This window comes from Enhydra lutris, unplaced genomic scaffold, assembly GCF_002288905.1.
Source record: "Enhydra lutris kenyoni isolate GAN:26980312 unplaced genomic scaffold, ASM228890v2 scaffoldscaffold66, whole genome shotgun sequence".
NCBI lineage: Eukaryota > Metazoa > Chordata > Mammalia > Carnivora > Mustelidae > Enhydra > Enhydra lutris.
This window is the reverse complement of record NW_019154150.1, coordinates 11051327-11072663: the sequence shown is the minus strand read 5'-3', so window position 1 is coordinate 11072663 and position 21337 is coordinate 11051327. Positions and strand designations below refer to the sequence as shown.

At 42.7% G+C, this 21337-nt stretch overlaps 1 protein-coding gene across 3 annotated transcripts in view; it reads right to left on the bottom strand.

Annotated features, from left to right (window-relative positions):
- Positions 1 to 21337, bottom strand: part of LOC111159046 (deleted in lung and esophageal cancer 1) — a 65220-nt gene that overhangs the window by 30155 nt on the left and 13728 nt on the right. For 2 of the 3 annotated variants that reach the window (XM_022521421.1, XM_022521422.1), the window contains 6 exons: positions 20189 to 20376; positions 19767 to 19972; positions 18906 to 18984; positions 2795 to 2882; positions 1888 to 2061; positions 1036 to 1172 (listed from right to left, as the gene is read on the bottom strand). In XM_022521421.1, coding sequence (XP_022377129.1) covers positions 1036 to 1172; positions 1888 to 2061; positions 2795 to 2882; positions 18906 to 18984; positions 19767 to 19972; positions 20189 to 20376 — 872 coding nt within the window. Of the gene's footprint in view, positions 1 to 1035; positions 1173 to 1887; positions 2062 to 2794; positions 2883 to 17960; positions 18003 to 18905; positions 18985 to 19766; positions 19973 to 20188; positions 20377 to 21337 lie in introns of those variants that run through there. The other variant, XM_022521423.1, reaches the window with a different exon arrangement.

Genomic DNA, 21337 nt, shown 5'->3' with positions numbered 1-21337 from the left:
CATCTTGCTGGCAAATGAGGCCATCTCAGTGCACCGGGGACCCAAACCCACACCTAGAGGACCCTGGCAGGTAACAAAAGTGAGCGAAATGGTCTTGGAACATGCAGTCCTCCGGATCTATCCCGTTTCCCAGAGACACAGATCGAAAAATAACAGCGTGAGCACACGGTCCATGCTGCCACGGGGCCACGGGGAATCCTGGCCCTGCGCTGCACATCTTCCAATTTTTCTTTTCTCTTTTTCTTTTCTTTTTTTTTTTTTAAAGATTTTTTTTTTTTAAAGATTTTATTTATTTGTCAGAGAGAGAGGGAGAGAGAGCGAGCACAGGCAGACAGAATGGCAGGCAGAGGCAGAAGGAGAAGCAGGCTCCCTGCCGAGCAAGGAGCCCGATGCGGGACTCGATCCCAGGACGCTGGGATCATGACCTGAGCCGAAGGCAGCTGCTTAACCAACTGAGCCACCCAGGCATCCCTAAAAGATTTTTTAAAAGTAATTTCTATGCCATAAGTGGGGCTCAAACCCATAACCCCTACATCAAAGTCATGTGCTCTACCAACAGAGCCAGCCAGGCACCCCTCCAATTTTTCAGAGACTGGAAAGGCAGATATTTAGGTGAAATCTCCCTAGTTTTAAATGTTGGCCCAAAAAATGTTTTTGAGCACTGTGCCAAATAAATACGACACAGAACACAGCCAAGGGGCTGCCAACATAGGGCCTTGGCTCTGTGAAAACGTTTGCCACAGGGATGTCTGAAGGAAGGAGTAGATGCGGTGACACTTGAGCCTGGCTTGGAAGAATGAGGGAGGTGACACAAGCTGCCCAGGTGACACAGGTCTCCGTGGCAGGACAAGAACCACAGTGCTGGTCTCCGTGGTGTTGATGACAGCAGCTGGGCGAGAGAGACGCCACACCGTTCTTTTGTGTGTCTGTCTCCAACCACAGGTCACTCTAGCAAGTTCCTCACGGGGTGGGGGTGGGCGGGATTTCCGGGGATGGATTTGCTCTCGCTCCAGGCAGCAGGCTGAGATCACTCACCCGGAAACTTGGTGGCGGCCAGCTCTTCTTAGGCATCACGCAGAACTTGCCAACGCTGAAGCCCACGTTTTTGCAGATGAATCTGGTTATCTTCATTCCCCCGATGAGGCAGTAACCACAGTCCAGCACTGGTGACACTGGAGCCACAGGAGAAGGGGCGCAGCAGAAATAACGTGTCGCTCCAAACAGGCCCTGTGGCCCTTGTGCCCCTGAGGTCCAGCCAGAGCTCAGAGCAGCCATGGAAGGATGCAGGGGCTCCGGCCCAGCACCCGGAGCAGAGAGACTGGATGGGCACCCGCCCTGAGCCCTGCACCCACATGGCAGTCTCTGGTCTCCATGCACTGCTGGCTAGATCAGCAGGAGTCTGTGCTCACTGTTGACTCAGGCCTCAGCCAGGGCCACGCAGCATGGGTCAGAGTCCTGGGTCCAGCCGAAGAGGCTTGCTGCTAACGAGGGAGCCCAACCCAAGCCAGTTTTCCCAAAGCCACCCACACGGCCACAGAGGTGACATCTGCTGAGGGCCCCAGGCATCCCTGGCTTGGCTCAGTGTGACACAGGCCCACTTAGGGATCCAGGAGCCAGCAAAGCCTGTGCTGGGGCTAGCTAGGCTGCTGGCCTCCTCTCCCGCTGTGTACAATTTTGAGTCAGCCTCCACCGGAAGCAGGACAACGGGGGCCCAACACAGCAGAAGGCTGTATGGAAGCTGCTAGCTGGTGCCTCCTTAGGACCTAGAAGCCCCTGCCTGGGAGGACCAAGTGATGTGCTGCCACAAAGGGCCCCTGCGAGCAGACAGGTTTTCCAGGGACTTGTCAACCTGAACTGCATCCCGGGGAGGGTGGAGCACACACTCACATGTCAGCATTGGGGGGGCCCGCCGGGCCTGCAAGGGTATCAGGAGGGTGTGGGCTGACTGGGTCTCGACTAAGATGAAGTCATCAAAATCCCCAAGACAGTCGGGAAAAAACTGGACGATGAACTGGCAGGTCATTCCAGGAGCCACCATTCCGCCTTTTCCTGGGAACATCCCTGTGCATGACAGAAGCAAAAGATGAGGACCTGGGGACCAGTCAGCCCCCAGGGCTTGGGTTCATGTGTTGCGTGTGGGTGGCAACCAGGGGACAGAGGTAGACCCCATCACAGCTGGGCTGCTCCATGTGTAGATGCCTTCTGTGCCAAAGCCACGCTGATGGCAGAACCACCAGGCTGTGCAAGGGGGACAGGCTGCTAGGCCGGGAGTCCAGGGGAGAACACCAGGGCCCGGGCAGGTGGGTGGCAGAGTGATATGGTCCATCTGGAATAGTTAGGGGAGAGGTGCCTGGCCTGATGGCTTAGAATTTATTCTGAGGACAGCAGAGAGCCGTTTGAGCTTCCGAGCGTGGTTGGGAGGGGAACGACATGACCAGAGCTATTCTTGGATAAAACGCTGTGTTGTGGAAGCTGGAAGGCTGGCTGGGAAGCCCCCACACTGGTTTAAGTGGGGAATGAGGACAGCCTGACTCGGGCAGTGTTAGCATGGAGAGTGAGCAGAGGGCAGGTCCAGGGCCTGGAGGGGGTCCCTGGAGAAAGGGGCTGGCAGGACTCAGAGACATCACTAGAAGGTTGGGTGGGAGGTGGACAGGCTATCTGCAGAGCATAAGGGCCCCAGGGACTGCAACAGGAAAGGAGGGCCCAGGCTCATCTGAGGATCAGGCGGGCCTGTGCTGGGAGTGAGCACAAATACAATTTTGAGGTGGTCCAGATCACCGCTAGGCTGACTCACCCAGTCCCAGAGCGAAGTACGGTGTAGAAGGCGGGAGGACTCTCAGGTAGCGACTGGTCGCGGTGGTGTTCTGCAGGGAGATCACCATCTGTCCGGAAGTCAAGGGGAGCTCTTTTAGACAACGTACATGGCCAAGTGACATGAGGCACAGACTGTCTACGTAATATGGAAAGGGGGTAGAGGTGTAGATGCAGTGAGTCTGGGCTGGGGAATGGGCACATGGGAATTCAATACGCCCCTCTATCTACCCTAGATTGTATTTGGAAAAAATAAAATACAAAGTGAACATGAAGACAGGAATAGATCTGACCTATGCTTTGTCCTCTTTAAAACAAGACCTACTATTTGCTGAGCATCTGCCATGTGCCCCCCAACTTTACAAGAGCCAGGAAAAGGTGGGAGCTATCTCTGTTTTACTCTGACAAAGTTGAAGTTCAAAGAGGCCCCTTAACCAGTAAGTAATGGTCTTGAGATTTGAGCCCAGGACATCTCGCTCCAAAGTCCTGCCCACCTGGCTTCTTACGTTGCTGACTTCTTCCCCACATATCCCTTTGGGTCGCTTCTTCCCATGGGCCCAGTCAAGAGGTGTTTGTGGGCACCTATATGACTGGTTTGTAATTGGGCCTCCCACTACCACTCAACCCATCCAACCCCTATTAAACCCTGCCTTCTCTTCTCCCTCCCTCTGACTGGGAGACCCCCGGGGTAAGGCCTGGGACTCAAACACTGCTAGCCCCCACCAGCACTCCACACAGGGCCTGGCAGAAAAGAGAAGCTCAGTATATGAACATATCTCTTGCTTCTCTTTTGTGAAATATTATACTAGAAAAAAATGACAAAAGGCATGTTACCATTACCTAGATTAAGATAAAAACATTAAAAATACAGATGAAGCCCTACCCCAGCACCCTTTCCGTCCACCAGATAACAGCTACATAAATGTGAAGTGTGTGTCTTCACACTTTTATTCATAGGTATGTATTCCTAAGTCAATACTTGTCCATTTTTGGCCAACACAACATTTGCACCAGTCCATCTGTAAACCACACCCAAGTGTGGAGAGACCCATATTGCTATTTTAATCTTCATTACCCTGTTATTAATAATGATGAGCATTGTTTCATAGGTTTATTTCCTATTTGGGGTTCCTCTTGTGTGAGTTGTCTGTCCATATCCTTTTACCATTTTGCCATTGTACACTTTGTCTTTCTCTTATTGATTTGTAGCAGTTCTTGATATATTCTGGGTACTAATTCTTTATAAGGTATATGTTGTAAACATCTCCAAGTTTATAACTCATATTATCTTTTGATATACAGTTTCTAAAATTTTAATATAAAATTCATCAACTTTTTGTGGTTTGTGCTTCTGTTTCCAGAAGTCTTTTGATATCTCCTATATTTTCTTCTTTAAATGTTGTTTGAGGGGTGCCTAGGTGGCTCAGTCAGGTAAGCATCCAACTCTTGGTTTAGGCTCAGGTCATGATCTCAGGGTTGTGAGATCAAGCCCCACATTAAGCTCTGTGCTGGGTGTGGAGCCTGCTTAAGATTCTCTCACTCCCTCTCCCTCTGCCCCGCCTCTTTCTCTCTAAAACAAAATAAAACAAGTAATGATAATACAATTAAATTCCACCTGAAAATAAATAAATTTTGTTTGAGATCTTTGCTGAAAAGTACTTTGCTTAGGGTATGGAGTGAGGTAGGGATTAAATTATTTTCCATATGCAAGGATGCCATTTCAATTTTGTTTCCTCAGGAGTGCACATGTGCATGGAACAGCCCGAGCAACAGCATGCGTGGTTCCCTCCATCAGGCTGTTGTTCCCTCACACATGGAGCCAGCTGTACCCACTGCTGAGATTCATGGTCAAGGTGTTCATGGTGGCAGCCGTTCCTCTCATCTACTGGGCCATCAACAGAGCCTTGCTCCAGCCACGCAAGGCAGACCTCTGACCAGTAACGGGCAGGAGCCAGCAGTTTATGTGGCTTCTGAGGGGATGTGCCACAAGATGAAAGAGTCAACTGGGCTCTATGGCGGACAGCTCAGTAACACTTTCTTGGATTGGCTCTTCCTGCTTCCACCCCCTTTCCTCAGTCTTCTCCAGAGACGTGATTGACAGCGCAGACTCTCACTGCCTCAGACCCTGCTTTATGAGGCACCCAGGCTATGACAGCTGGCATCAGAAGGGTCCTAAGGCAGCAGACCCTCAGGAGGCAGGTCTGGTGTTAGCTTTCCCGCCAGTCTGGTGGTAATCAGAACTCCAGCTGGTGGGAAGTCGGGTGTGAGGACCCCGGTACACGGTGGCATCACAATCACCATGGCTTTCACCCACGGTCAGCTGGGAGGAGGTGCAGGGGGAGGTCAGGCTCTGGAACGGGGGGCGGCTTTGGTGCCTGCAAGTTCTGGGTCAGTGATAATAATAAGCGGGCTGGCTTTCCTTAACAGCACTGGAAGCCCCAGAGGGAAAAATGAGAGGCTCAGGGCAGGGAACTGCCAACTCAAGGCCCATGGTGAAGACATTCCTTGCATTCCTGGGTTATACACAATTTGCTCCTAGTGCATGTGTGTGTGTGTGCAGGTGCACACGTGGGCCCAAATGCATTTCTTACTTGATTTGGCTTGCCATTTTTCACCTTGTATTTCTGTACCTGTTTTTTTTTTTTCCTTTCAAATGTCTTTTTTAAGTTAACAAAATATTGAAAAGAAACAAAATAGCCCCCTGGCTTACAAGGTACAGGACTTTCTTCCCACCACAACCCTTTAGCCTTCACACTCACAGCCTGGGTCCATCTGCCTCCACCTTGGACAGAGTAGCTTTCTCATAACTTCCAGAGGCCAGGGACTGGGAGTATACCTGTGTTCTTAAGCAAGCCTGGAGCATGTTTTTCATTGTTATACCTCCTCATCTGGCTTTGGGGTCATGGTAAGATCAGGCTCTGTCTTAGTCCACTTGGGCTCCTCTACAAAATACTATAAATTGGTTTTCTTACAAACAACAGAAAATCATTTCTCACAGCTCTGGAGGCCAACAAGTCCAAGATCAAGGTGCCAGCATGGTCACATTTCCGTGAGGACCCTCTTCCTGATTATAGCCGGTACCTTCTCACTGTGTTCTCAAAGTGGTGGAAGGGGCAAGGGATCTCTCTAGAACCGTTTTTACAAAAGCACTAATCCCCCTCATGAAGCCCCACCCTCGTGACCTAAGCACCACCCGAAGGCTCTACCTTCTAATACCATAGGATTTCAACATAGAACTTTTGGGGGACATGAATATTCAGATCATAGTAGGCTCATCACCTAATAATGTGGGCATGTTCCTTCCTTTTCTAGTCTCTGAAACTGTTTATATATAATAGGAATTAGCTTAAATGGTTGTGGTGTGTACCTGTAAGATGATCTAGGCCTAGCATTTCTTTTGCTAAAAAGTTTGTTTGTTTGTTATTTTCATCAAAGTTGGACCACCACACAGGTTAAAGAATCAAAGGTTTTGAAAAACAGAAATCCTGCTTTCTTCCCCTGAACCAGTCTCCTGTCATTTCCTAGAATATTTTTTCCTCCCTTTGACTGATTATTTCAGAATTTGCCTCCAAATGACATAATATTTTTCTTAATTTGTGTGCATTAAATATGGATACATGCTGTGGACATTCTCTCTTTCCTCTCCCATATCCAACTCACCATATGATATGCGCTTCCTATCCCCCATCTTCCCAATATAAGTTATATCATACTCCTTGGTTAGTACAGTAACTGATGTTTACACTATTGTCACTGTATAAATGATACAGCTGTGCATGAAATTGTCCCTTAAATAATTATTGTCCATCCAGAATTAATCAATTGATGATTTTGTTTAATATGTACTTATTAATGACTCAATCTCCCTGCACTACTCTAAAAATCTCTTCCCAAATGTCAGATGTATCAGGGACTCTGAATGATGTCACCCCCATATTATAATACACTGTGGCAGACTGTATCTCTTTTTTTTGGGAGGCCAGTTCTGGGGAAACCAGCCACTGGGCTGGGAGGGGAGGGGAGGGGAAGAGAGGAAAGGAACTAACTGATATGGACAAGCCTCCACAGGAGGCCCACGGGGAGAGGAGCTGAGATCTAAGCTGAAAGCCAGCATCAACCACCAGGCGTGTGAGTGACTGACACTTCAGAAGATTTCTGCCTCTAGTCTTCTGGCTAAGACTCCAAACATCACAGTAGAAATAAACTGTTCTCACTGTGTCCTACCTGATCAGCAAGCAAATGGCTGTTCCACAAAGTCTTGAGGCAATTGGTTACATGGCTATCGTAACTGGAACACTAAATACCTTTAAACAGACACCAATGAAAGTTGCCCTTGAAGTCGTGCCAGAAAAAACCATTTCAAATACTTTTTTTTTCCTATCAAGTACTTTTAGTCACAAATGTTGTTCTTAAGCTCCAGAACATAATACATCTGGGATATACGCCTTCCACTGTATAAATGCTTGGAATCCTGCCACCGGACATCCACTTATCATGGAGCTCTGACCTTGAGCCTCACTACAAAGCCACTAGAGGCAGAGACTTCCAAAAGTAGAATTTGATTCCAAGATTCTTCACATGATGGTAGGAGAAGGAGCCACAAGCATGGAAGAGGAGGAGGTGGTGTGGAATTAGACTAGAACTAGAGGCATCAGTATAGTCAAGATTTTAAATACTATGCAACCGTGTGTGGACATATGCATGAACACATGTGTACACACATATGTCTAATTATGGTTGGATCTATGCAACTGCTCTTTTTCTCCAGCTCTGTCCGTTGAAAGGACCCATAAGCAATGACACCCCAGCAGCAAACAGCATCTCTAGTGCTTAGACCCTGGTTTCTAAATATCAAGTTTCTATGTTCTCTGCAAAAAGGAAGCAGGGCTTTTTAGAAACTGGTTCCAGAACTGGGACAAAGTAAGAACAAGATGAACCTGGAACATCTTTTAATGCCAGAATGCAAGGAAGTGCTTAAAAAAACAAAAACAAAGAAACAAACCCAAAAAACACCACAACCAAAAACCCCACAAAAGAACATGGGAGACTCTCATTGGAGAATACTTATAAGATTCCCACTGGACAAATCTAGGATAATTACAGAAGCAAAATGAATATTGACTTTAAATAAACTCATATGAGGTTAGACTAACATAACTTCATCACTTAGAATGATTCTAAGTAGATGTGCCCTTGAATATTGGCCAAGAAAATGAACTCCATGGAAATAGCTGTTAAATTTAACAGTACTGCTAGAATACATGTCTTGGAAAAAATGAAATAATCAATTAATCAAAGGGGAAAAACCCAATTACTTCACTAAGACTGACCAAACTGGTCTTTAAGATGATGTATGCTCTTGATTAGATCCATGCTGACAAAAAACTGGGTGCAAAATAGGTTCTCAATATTTCTTATAATATTTATAATTGCCCTGGTATATTTTGCTCTCCTCCACTGTCAGATGTTCAGGTATACAAATGTCGCTATTCTGCCAATATCAAACTGACATCCCCAAAAGATTCTGCATCAGAGAATAAAGCTCTTCAGGTTAAATTCTCTCCTTTAGGAACTAATGACCAAAATGGGAAGAGTTGAGGACAATGGTTCAGACCTGGACTAAGACAGAGTTACTAACAGTGAACACTGGATGATTCACTGTTGCCAGACTACAAGTTTCTTCTCTCTCCTCTCGTTATAAATTTGCTTTTGCTTTTGTTCACTGACAACAGTATACTGACTACTATTCCTCACAGGAGTATGCAGATAACAAATTCCTCTGAATTATTCTTTGACAATATCCCTCTACTAATGAGTCTTCCAATCCATGAATACAGTATATTCAGTAGTGTGCTGGTGAATGTTTAATGACAGGCTCTTGGGGGTGGGAGAGAGCCCTGATTTGATAGTATTTGTTGATTTCCATAGTGTAAATACTCCCACTGTGGTCGAATTCAAGAAACCATCACTGAACGTGGATTTGGGGAGAATGTGCATGTTCAGCTCTCATGCGCTACTATGACTTGGCTCCAACGTACCACTGGGTATGTACCTATTCATCTATTTGGGTCTCCTCTAATTTCTTTCAATTATATTCTTAGTTTTCTGTCAAAGTCTTGCACATATTTATTTAAATTTATTCCTGGGCTGCCTGAGTGGTTCAGTTATTAAGCGTCTGCCTTTGGCTCAGGTCATGATCCCAGGGTCCTGAGATTTAGCCCCACACCAAGCTCCCTGCTAGACGGGAAGCCTTCTTCTCCCTCTCCCACTCCCCCTGCTTGTGTTCCTGCTCTGGATGTCTCTCTCTGTGTCAAGTAAATAAATAAAATCTTAAGAAAAAAATAAAATAAATTTATTCCTAAATTTGATTTTTTAACGCACTATAAATAGTATCTACTTTAAATTCATTTTATAATAGTTTGCTCTAGTACAGAGGAACAAATTTGGGTTTTGTATATTGACTTTGTGTCTAAAAATTTTCAATAAATTCACTTAATTTTATTTAATTCCAATAGGTTATCTGTAAATTTATTTGGATTTTCTAGGTACACGATCATGTCATCTGAATAATAGCAGTTCTATTTTTGTAAATACCTTTTGTCAAATTATGAAACTTTTACCCTATTCCTAGTTTGCAAAGCATTTTTTTAAATTATGACTAGATATTAAATTTTGTCTGCATCTAGTGAAAGATAACTTTATGAGTTCTCTACCTTATTGTGTTAGGGTGGGGAATTCTACTTGTTACTTTTCAAATGTTAAACTAACTTGGCACTGCTGGATCAACCAAGGTGGTTGTAATGTTGATCATTTTTAGATAATGCTGAATTCAGTTTCCTAATGTTTTGCTAGGAAACTCTGCAGTTCTGTTCATGACAAAGTTTAGCATTTCTTATAATAATCCTTTTCAGATTTTGGTGTCAAGATTATGCTTGTCTCATAACACAAGTTGGGTTGTGTTCCCTTTTTCCTAATCTCTGTAAGGCTTTGTAAAAGATCATTGCAACTCTTCCTCATAGGTTAGAAAGAATTCACTGGTGAAACCATTAGGGCCTGAAATTTTATTGGTAGGAAGGTTTGTCGTTGTTGTTTTTACGTAAGCTCCACATCTAGCATGGAGCCCAATGCAGGGCTTGAACTCATGACCCTGAAATCAAGACATAAGCTGAAATCAAGAGTTGGATGCTTAACCAACCAAGCCACCCAGGCACCCCTATTGTTGTTGTTGTTTTAAACAGCTTTACTGAAATATAATTCCCATGCCACAACTCAACAACTTAAAGTGTATAAGACAATGGTGTTTAGTATATTCATAGAGTTGTGCGATCATCACAATTTTAGAACATTGTGAGGTTTTAAACAGAGATTCAGCGTCTGAACATTGTTCAGATGTTTTATTTCTACTTGTATCTGTTTTGTAAATTGTATTTTCCTGAAAATTTCTCTATTTCATCTATATTTTCAAATTTCCATGTATAACATTGTTCATAAACCTCTTATTCTTCTATGTCTATAGGATCATTAATGATGCCCTCTTTTTCCTTGATATTGGTGAATTTGTACTTTCTTTTCTCTTTGATCACTTTTGCTAGGGATTAATTTCATTAATCTTTCCAAAGAACTAATTTTTGGCTTTGCTGATCCTACCGCATATTTGTTTTCTATTTTGTTTAAATTTCTCCTTGTTTTTGTGATTTCCTTACCATTTCTTTGGGTTTAATTTGCTATTCTTTTCTGATCTTTCAGATATACCTAGATAACGGATTTTCAGACTATTTCTCTTCTAACATGTAAATATAAGTCTACACATATTCTTTTAAGCTTGGCCTTACCTGCATTCTACAAGCTTTGATGTACCATTTAAAAATGATCATTCATATAAACAAGTCATAGAAATGAAAAGTACAGCATAGGGAATATAGTCAATATACAATAACGTTGTATGGTGACAGATGTGACTTATCATGGTGAGCACTGAGTAATGTATTAAATTGTTGAATCACTGTGTTGTATACCTGAAACAAATGTAACCCTATATGTCAAATATACTTCAATAACTCCTAAAAATGATCATTATTTTCTATTTTTTGATTTCCATTATGACTTCTTTGATTCATGAATTTACTAATGAATTACTTAATTTCCAAATATTTAGGTAGTTGCTAGTTATATTTTTGTTGATTTCTATATTAACTCTATATATGTTTTTAGTCCTTTGAAATTTTTTCATAATTGTTTTATGGTCCAGCACATAGACAATTTTAGTGTTTCATATGCACTTTTAAAAGAAAATACATATTGCAATTGCCAAGTGTAGTCAATTAGATGTAGTTTGTTAATTGCTTGATTCTTCTATATCTTTACTGGTTTTTTTTTTTTTGTCTACCTAGTTTTTAAGTTTTTGAGGGAAAAAAATGTTAAAATCTCCTACGTTTGTTATTGTATCTGTTTTTCTTCCAGTCTTGTAAAATTGTACTTACATATTTTGAGGCTAAGTCATTACTGTGTGTAGATTTTAGAGATTTTATTTATTTGTCAGAGAGGAGAGTGCAAAGAGGGGGAGCGACAGGCAGAGGGGGAAGCAGGCTCCCCGTTCAGCAGGGAGCCCAATGTAGGACTCGATCCCAGGACCCTGGGATCATGACCCAAGCTAAAGGCAGCTGGTTAACTGACTGAGCCACCCAGGTACTTGATCCTTCTCTTTTAACTGCAGTACCTAGTCCATTTACATGTCATGTAATTGTTGTTGCTTTTCATTCCTTCTTGCATTTCTCTGCTTCCCTATGGGTACCATTTTCTTCTGACTGAAAATTCCTTTGGTGCAGATCTCCTGGTGATGAATTATTATTATCTGGTTGTGAATTATCAGTTTTTATCTGAGAATGTCTTTCTTTTATCTTCATTTTTGAAGACTATTTTCACTAGGTTTAGAATTCTAGATTGAAAGGTACTTTCTTTCAACACTTTGAAGCTTCCATTCCAAGTATTTTGTAGCTTCAATCATTTCCATTAGAAGGTGGTGGGTCTTTTTTCTCTCGATGGTTTAAGTTAGAGTCCCCCCTCCTTTTCTTTGGCTTAGAACAGAATTTTACTAAATATGCCTGGGTATGATTTTTTTTTTTTTTTTTATTCTGCTTAGGCTTGCTAGTGCTTTACTCTATGGCTTGATGTCTTTGTTACTTTTGGATCACTGTCATCCACTACATCTTCCAACCCTGTTCCTGCACCATTCTCCCTCTACCCTCTTTCTGGGACTTCAATTATATAACAGATCTGTTCACTAGGTCTCATATTTTAAAATGCTACTTTATGTATTTTTCCTTCTTTTTATTTCTTTGTGCTTTAGTCTGGATCATTTCTACTGAGCTCTCTGCAAACCTTCTCTTCATCTGTGTCTAGTTTGCTGGTAAGCCCTATTACTATTGAGTAATGTCAGTTCTAGAATTTTCATTTTTTGTAGATTCTTATTCTTCAGGTTATTTTTTAAAAAGATTTTATTTATCCATTTGACAGACAGAGATCACAAGTAGGCAGAGAGGCAGGCAGAGAGAGATGGGGGGAAGCAGGCTCCCCACTGAGCAGAGAGCCCAATGCAGGGCTTGATCCCAGGACCCTGGGATCATGACCTGAGCCAAAGGCAGAGGCTTTAACCCACTGAGCCACCCAGGCACCCCACTTCAGGCTATCTAGTTACATAACTGGAGCTCTCCTTAATACATGTATATTTTTAATGCTTGATTTTGAAATTAGATCTACAAGAGTTACAAAAATAATCTAGGGAGTTCCCATATGCTCTTCACTCAGCTTTCCCTTATGTTAACATCTTCATAACAAGAGAACGATGATCAAATCTAAGAAATTAAGTTTGCTATAATAGATAAACTAAATCATAGGATCTACATATACTTTTCCAATTTGTCCACTAACTTCCTTTTTCCACTGCTGGATCCAGTCCAAAATCTGAAATTGTGTTATGTTCCCATGTCTTTCTAGTCTCCTCTGATCTGTGACATTTCCTTAGTCTTTCTCTATTGCCCATGATCTTGAGCCTTCCTTTTTTTTTTTAAGATTTTATTTCTTTATTTGAGTGTGGGGGGGGCAGCAGGAGAGGGAGAAAGAATCTGAAGCAGACTCTGTGCTGTGCATGGAAGCCCACATGGGCCTCGATCCCACAACATGAGATCAAGACCTGAGCCAAAACCAAGAGTCAGATGCTTAACTGACTGAGCCACCCAGGTGCCCCAACCTTGAGCCTTTTAAAGAGCACTAGTCAGTTATTTTATGTAATATATTTGTAGAATGGCATTCAGTTGGGTTTGTCTAATGTTTACTCATGATTACTTGCATTATTTGCAAGAATACCAGGTAAGTGATGTGTCCTTCTCAGTATGTCATATTCGGGGCATATGATATCAAAGTGTCTTATTAGTGGTGATGTTAAAATTCATCACTTTGTCAAAGTGGTGTCTGCCAGGATTCTCTATTGTAGGGAGTCTGCTTAAGGATTTCTTTCCCTCTCCCTCTGCTCCTCCCCTCATTTGCAGGCTCTCTCTCTCTTTCTCTAAAATAAATGAACAAATCTTTAAAAGAAGAATGATGGATCTGCAAGTTCTCTTAAACGATAAAATACAATTTACATATATATGAAGGATCTATCATGAGATCTGTCATGACTAAACCTGGTGAGCAGAGCTGGCAACTACTAAGCTTGGTCTTGGTCTGATTCCCTAGAATGGTGGAGTCTAGCATAAAAATGAAGGAAATTGGTGAAAAAGGAATCAGGACAGTCTCTATAACTACTCCCAGAGGAATCACTGGATATGCTGTTAAGTGAAACTAGAAATATGTTGAGGGCAGTAAGGAGAGGGAGCTCAAATATAGCCATATATTTACTTATGATTCCAGAAAGAAACAATGGAAGAAGAAAGAACCCAAACTAATAAAAATAGTTACCAAAAGGGTTAAGGAGAGCATAAGAAAGGGGGAAAAGGGATATGAAGTGAAGTTTCTTTTTAAATAAAAAAATCACAGCTAATAAATGCAGAAGGAATAACAGAATTAGAAATCACCATTTTGTAGCCCTTAATTTTGTTTTAAAAAATGGATCTATGTAACAAACATCTAAGGCTTCTAAAGCCAATATATGAAAGGTTGACAAAAACTTTATATATGATGGGTCAGGCTCATAACATCCGATGCCATTCTTCACTGGTAATAGGAAAAGCAGATACATTCCTCCTGATGGGATGCAATAAAAAATACACAGCACCACCAAAGAATTACCCTAACCAAAAAATAAAAAACAAAAAAAACTGAACATGAATCCAATCAAACATCTACATCTAAACTATAATTTTATAGAAAATATGAATAAAGGAACATGTTTAATGACATCACAAAAATGTAGGGCCACGGGGTGGCTCAGTGGGTTGAGCCTCTGCCTTCAGCTCAGGTCATGATCTCAGGGTCCTGAGATTGAGCCCCGCGTCGGGTTCTCTGCTCAGCCTGCTTCCCCTTCCTTCTCTCTGCCTGCCTCTCTGCCTACTAGTGATCTCTGTCTGTCAAATAAATAAATAAAGTTTTTAAAAAATGCAATTAGCCAAACCTAGGATGTAAGAAACCACAGTTTCAATAAATATGGCATTTTTAAAAAGCAGGTACAGGGATTTCTGGTCCAAGATGGCAATGTAGGAAGACCCAGAACTCACCTCCTCTACAGGTGCTCTAAATCTGCACCTGAGGGCCAACTGAACAGCTTCTATACAATACAAGATAGACACCACATAGATGGAACAGCAAGAGATGGGAAAGAGTGAAAGAGTCACAGTGGGAACCGCTACCCCTAATGCTGCAAGCTGCAGCAGGGCAGTACTGAAGGCATGGGCAACTAGAATATAAAAGACCCAGTCCTAGAACTCTGCTGAGCAGTGAGAGCTGCTGAAACCCCTCAGCTGGCAAACCCTACAGTTTGCATTCCCTTTTCACCTTAATAGCCCAGACAAGAGCAGCGACTGGGCATCATAGCTGGCCTTCTGCCTCACTGGGTCCTTAGCACCTACCAGCCCAAGCTATTCCACCAAGGTGGCCCCAACACATTGTACATCAGGACACCCCAGCCGGTGCTCACTATAGCTCCAGCCATCTTGTCAAGGTGATACAAGTTCAAAGCACCCTGGAACGCTCCAGTCTGGCATCAACCTCTGCTCCAGACTTGCCAGAGAACTCCTGGCACAAAGTGCCCCAGGGACCCCTGGTCCATGCCCACCTCAGCACCAGCTGTCTCACCATGGTATCCCCGTACAAAGTACCCCAGGACACTCCAGCCCATGCCACCCTTGGCTCCAGCCACCTTGCAAGGGTGCCACTGTGTAGACCACCCAGGACATCCTGATCCATGCCCACTTCAACTACAGCTGCATTCCCCTACCAGGGCACCCCTGTACAGAGCATCCTGGAACAACCCAGCTTGTACCCACTTCAGCTTCAGCTGTCCTCCCAGGGCACTGTCTATACAGAGAGCCCTGGGATCCCCTGGGTTATACCCACTTCAGCTTCAGCAATCCTGCCAAGGTGCCCTCTGCACAAAGAGTTCCAAGACCACCCCAGCCTGCACCCACTTCAGCTCTAGCCATTCCACCAGGACAGTTCCAGCATGGAGTGCACCAGGTCCTCCCGCCCATGATAGCCACAGGTTCAGCCAGCCAGCCTATTAGAAGGTGGAGGAGGGATAGTAAAATATCTTCCAAACTGAGAAGGCACTTTGAGACTATAAAACAAAGCAGGTGACTCCATGTAGTTTACAGAGTTTTATTCAGGGTAACTTACTGACGGGAGAATCAGGGGAGCAACAATTCAGGCAGCTGTATGGCTGTTTTCCACAAAGTCTGGATCTTAGTCCATAGATTTTATAAAGCAAAGGGACATGCAGAAGGACTCTGTAGTGAGATCAAAGGGTTTTGCATGCACCTAATTGACAGCTAACTTTAATTAGATCTTGTGGTGCCACCTGTGCAATCAGGAAGGAGAAAGACTATGGTATCTCTATCAGATTCATGGGAGGCCAAAGTAAGCCTCCTCCCATCCCAGCCCTGGTAGGCATTTCTAAGGTGTGTATATTAATCTTCAAGGGGCTCGCAACACATAACCCCAAGAGAGGTCATCTGGTGAACATGAACACGATGGAGAGCCAAAGATGAAGACAGTCTTGTCAGCATTCCTACACTCTACAATCACTACGCACACACAGTCTACACAGGTAATGACCATATAAAGATTATCCCTTCAAATTTAGGAGAAGTAGTTATTCCACCTAGTTTGTAGAAACAAACACAGAAAGTCAAGCAAAATGAGGAAAAAGGAATGTGTTCTAATGAAAGAACAAGACAAAAACTCAGAAAAAGAACAAAATGAAATGAAGATAAACAATGTATCTGATAAAGAGTTCAAAGTGATGGTCATAAAGATGCTCACCAGACTGGAGAGAAGGGTGGAGAAACTCAGCGAGAACTTCAACAAAGAGAAAGAAAATATGAAAAAGAATCTATCAGAATTGAAGACTATAGTAACTGAAGTGACAAATACAGTAGAGGAGATCAATCACAGATTAGTGGCTACAGAATAATCAGTAATCTGGAAAACAGGGTAATGAAGAACAATCAAGCTGAACAATAAAAAGAAAAAAAAAAGAAGGCAGGTTAAGGGATCTCTCAGACAGTTTCTAGTGAGCAAATATTTGCATTATAGGGGTACGAGAAAGAGAAGAGAAAAGGGGGCAGAAAACTCACTTGAAGATATAATAGCTGAAAACATCCCTGGACTGGGGAAAGAAACAAACATCCAAGTTCAGGATGCACAGAGAGCTCCAAATAAGATGAACCCAAGGAGCTCTACACAATGACATGTAATGGTTAAAATGTCAGATTAAAGATAAAGACAGAATTTTAAAAGCAGCAAGAGAGAAGCAAGTAGTTACTACAAGGGAAACCCCCCATAAACCTATCAGTTGATTTTCAGCAGAAACTTCGTGGGTCAGAAGAGAGTTGCATGATATATTCAAGGTCTTGAAAGTTAAACACCTACAACCGAGAATATCCTACCCAGCAAGTTTATCATTCAGAATTGAAGGAAAGATAAAAGGTTTCCCAGAAAAATACAAGTTAAAGGAGATCATCGCCACAAACAGGCCTTAGAAGAAATATTAAAGGGACTTCTTAAGTGGAAAAGAGAAAGTCACAATTAGAAATAAAATTATGAAAGGAAAACATTTTATCAGTAAAAGGAAACACACAAAAAAGGTAGTGTAGTCATCACTTTGAAAGCTAGTATGACGTTGAAAAGAAAATAAATCAAACCAATTATATTTAAAAGTCAGCTAAGGGGACTCACAAAATTAAAAAATGTAAAATACAATAACATATACATAAAATGTGGAGGGGAGAGTAACAATGAAGTTCTTTTACAATGTGTTCAAATTTAAGTGACCATCAACTTAATACAGACTGCTATATACTTAGAATGTTATATATGAACCTCATAGTAACCACAAACCAAAAGCCTATGGTACATAAAAAAATGAAGAGGAAGAAAATCCAGCCTCACATTAAAGAAAGTGATCAATCACAAAGAAAGATAGCAAGAGAAGAAAGGAACAGAGAAGAACTACGAAAACCAGAAAACAACAAACAAAATGGCAGTAATACTTATCAATACTTAACAATACAATACCTACTTACTTACAATACTTATCAATAATTACTTTAAATGCAAATGGCCCAAATGTTCCAATCAAAAGACATTGGGTGACGCATGGATAAAAAAACAAGAGCTCTCTATATGCTGCCTACAAGAGACCCACGTCAGAATGAAGACACAAACACACTGAAAGTTAAGGAATGGAAAAATAAATTCCATGCAAATGGAAGCGAAAAAAAAGAAAAAAGGCAGGAGAGCAATACTTATATCACAAAAGAGACAAAGAAGAGTATTATATAATAATAACGGGAGCAATATAATAAGAGGATATAACAATTATAAATGTCTATATACCCAACATTGGAGCACCTTAGCACATTAGCGCAAATATTAACAGACATAAAGGAAGAAATTGACAGTAATATGATAATAGCAGGGGACTTTAACACCCCACTTACATCAAGGAACATTTTCCAGGACAGATCCCATGTTAAGCCACAAAACAATTCATAAAAGATGATATCCAAATGGCTGAGAGACACATGAAAATGTGCTCAGTGAGTGATCTCTGATACCTTTCATAATGGTCAAAATGAAAAAGACTGAGTCTTGGTGAAGATGTAGAACCAGAAATCTCGCCCACTGTGCACGGCAGCATAGACAGTCTCTCTGGAAGAAAAAACTAGCAGAGAGTAGAAGAGTTATTACCCACTAAAGGGGAAAAAAGAGATATTTTACCCAAATGCAATGTTTGAATTCTGATTCAAATAAACCAAATGTAAACTGACTCTTTTTTAACAAATGGAGGAAAATCAAACATGGATTGATATTAGTTAATACTAATCAATATTAATTAATGTTAATATTCCTGGATATGATCATGTTTGTTTTTTTAAGATTTTTATTTATTTATCTGTCAGCGAGAGAGTGAGCACAAGCAGGGGGAGTGGCAGGCAGATGGAGAAGCTGATTCCCTGCCAAGCAAGGGGCCTGAGGTGGGGCTCGATGCCAAGACCCTGGGATCACGACCTGAGCCAAAGGCAGACACTTAACCGACTGAGCCACCCAGGAGTCCTGATAATGGTTATTTTGTAAAAGTGCTTACCTGTTAGAAATACATACTGAAGTACTAACTAAAGAACGACCCTACACCTAGGTTTTTCCTTCAAACACTTCCTGTGTATGCACATGTACATGGACACACACACACACAAAGAAGTTGTGGGAATGATATGTGAAGCCAGATTTGCAGGAAGCAGGTAATTACTGAAGGTGGGTGATGGGCACACAAGGGTTTATTACCGTCTTTTCTCTAATTTTTGTATATGGCTTTAATTCCATGAATGACTTCAAAACGTAAGGAAGCTAATGAAATGGGAGCTGGAAAGAAATAAGACTTTTACCTCATAAACTGGCCCAATTTCATAATCTGTGAAAAATCCAACTGATGGCTTAGCTAGAAACACTGGAGTGTCAGCACAACTGTGGGAGGGCACAAGAGGGGAGAAAGGCTGTTAGTTTTACCCATTGGATTTGTGCAAAATAAATACACCCAAACTGCCAAAGATAATCACAGCATGTCATTTATTGGGTTTTGTTCCTGTTGTTAAAGCAGGTTATGGGATAATTTTACCAGATGACAGAATCTTCATGAAGATATGTGCAGCTGCTGTGGTTCATTTTTTGACATGCGTGTAGGAAGCTATCCTAACTGGGTTTTTAATATAGGTGTTATGTTTCTTGGCATAGAAGAGTCCAATTTTTCTTAATAAAAATGATGTCATTTGCCTAATAAATGTTAAGAGTTTGAAGTCCCCTGAAACTATGAATCCATGAAGCCATTCATTCCCTTCACAAGGACAATTAGTGAAATAAGCCAAAGGCCCTCTCTGAAAGAAAATCACAATTTATATGTATTATTTGCAATTAAACAAATTTTAAATATTTTTATTTTTAGGGTCCTATTCCGAGACACGTGACTGCAAGGGAAGAGCATGGCCACAGACCGAGACTGTTCAGATGAAAGCAGGGGACCGACACTAACCCCCGATCCCTCAACAACCCTGGCAGGTCAGAAAAGCACAAACCCAGGCCTCTGGGGGCTGTCCAAATGCCAGGTCTGTGGGGAGCCCTGAAGCCCTGCTCTGTTCTGATACTGACATCCCATCCCCCGGCCCCCCAAAAGTCCAGACCAGACCAGGGCCTTCTGGGTTTATTCGCACAGATCCCACCTCCTGACGAATCCAAGTCCGGAAAAGACCCACCTCTGCTCCAGATCTCCCGCCAGGACTGGCTTCTTCGGAGGAAAGAGAAGAGACTTGCCTCCATAGGGAGTGTTAGGAGGGAAAAACCGAGGGTTTTTTAGGAAGTGGTTCCGACTGTCCATTCTGGCAAGCAGAAGTCGCTCTAGTTCTCTCTGGGGCACGTGTAAGTGGCTCATCCACTTTTTATTCTTGGGTGGACCTGCCTTCTTTGAAACATACAAAAAACAGAGTCCGTGACAGGCTGGGGGACTGTGAGTGCTGACACTGGGCCAACTCCGTGACCCAATGGTAATCCGTGCCAACTCTCCTCCTTATTTCTCTGTTGACCCACAATTTCCTTTGTCACCGGGAACTCCTTCTACTCATCGCCTCCCTGTGCCCGCTGCCCACACACACCACCTTGCATGGACTTCCACTCCAACCTTGACGGCCTTGCGCTTGGCCTTTGAACACAAGTCCCCCGTCAGGCTGTCCACGGTGTAGTCTAACTCGTCTTCAGACTTAGTCAGCATCTTGCAGGAAGCCTCAAGCTTCTTAATCAGGTTCTTCTTGGGGACAGAGCGCTTCTCACAACTGAATGTGAGTTTTGAACATCCAGGCATGGAGATGCCTATGGCAGCAAGGAATGGAACTGAGCTACCACCAATGAAGGGGTCATTTCTAAGAAGACTACATAAAACCACCAAAGCCACAGTTAGCTTGATACCTTTTCCTCAACTTTCACATTCACTACACTAGATATAATTGCTCTGTAGCATATAACTTACTCCTGTAACTTATTCTGTGTACTTGAGACTTAGGACTAGAAGGTTACATATTTGTTTGATTGTTGAACGTGGTCAAAGAACATGAGTAAACTACTGTCTGTCTCTCACTCATGTACACATACCCCATATGCGAACTTGCTTTTTGAAAAGCTCACATGAGGAATCAAAGTTTATATTAGCTTTTTACACCTCTAAGATCAACCCCAAAAGGTTAAAGGAGAACACCCATTGCTAGCAAGAACTGGTACCAGCACCAGTACTAGATCACTCATAGCTAACAATGAAACTAGTACCAGTACAGTTACCTGGGAACTTCTCAATACATGCTAACTCTATCCTTACTTACTTGCATAAGACACTGAATTCCCAATTAATTTGGCAATATTAGGAGGCTTAATATCATGAAACGCTTACTTCTGCTCCTTCTCTCTGGCCGCCTTCTCCACATGGCTCAGATTATCAATGGAACTCGGTTCTCATGAGCATCCTCAATTCTCTGGATCCCAGTCTTCCCACCCCAAATGCCTTCTCAGTTCCAAAGCCTCAGAGGTCATCAGAGTCCCACTGACTGGGGTGCCTGGAGAGCTCATCCTCCAAGCCTGGCACCACTGGGCCATCTGGATATGTGGCCACAGGATCCACGAAGCAATGTCTCCCTATCCATAACACTGACTCTCCCAAAAGTCTACCTCCCTGCTTAAACCCACAACCCAGCTCCCACCGTACTCACTCTCAGAATATCTTGCCTCCCGCATCACAGAGAACTGGCCCGACACCACACACACAAATACACATCCTTCTCTG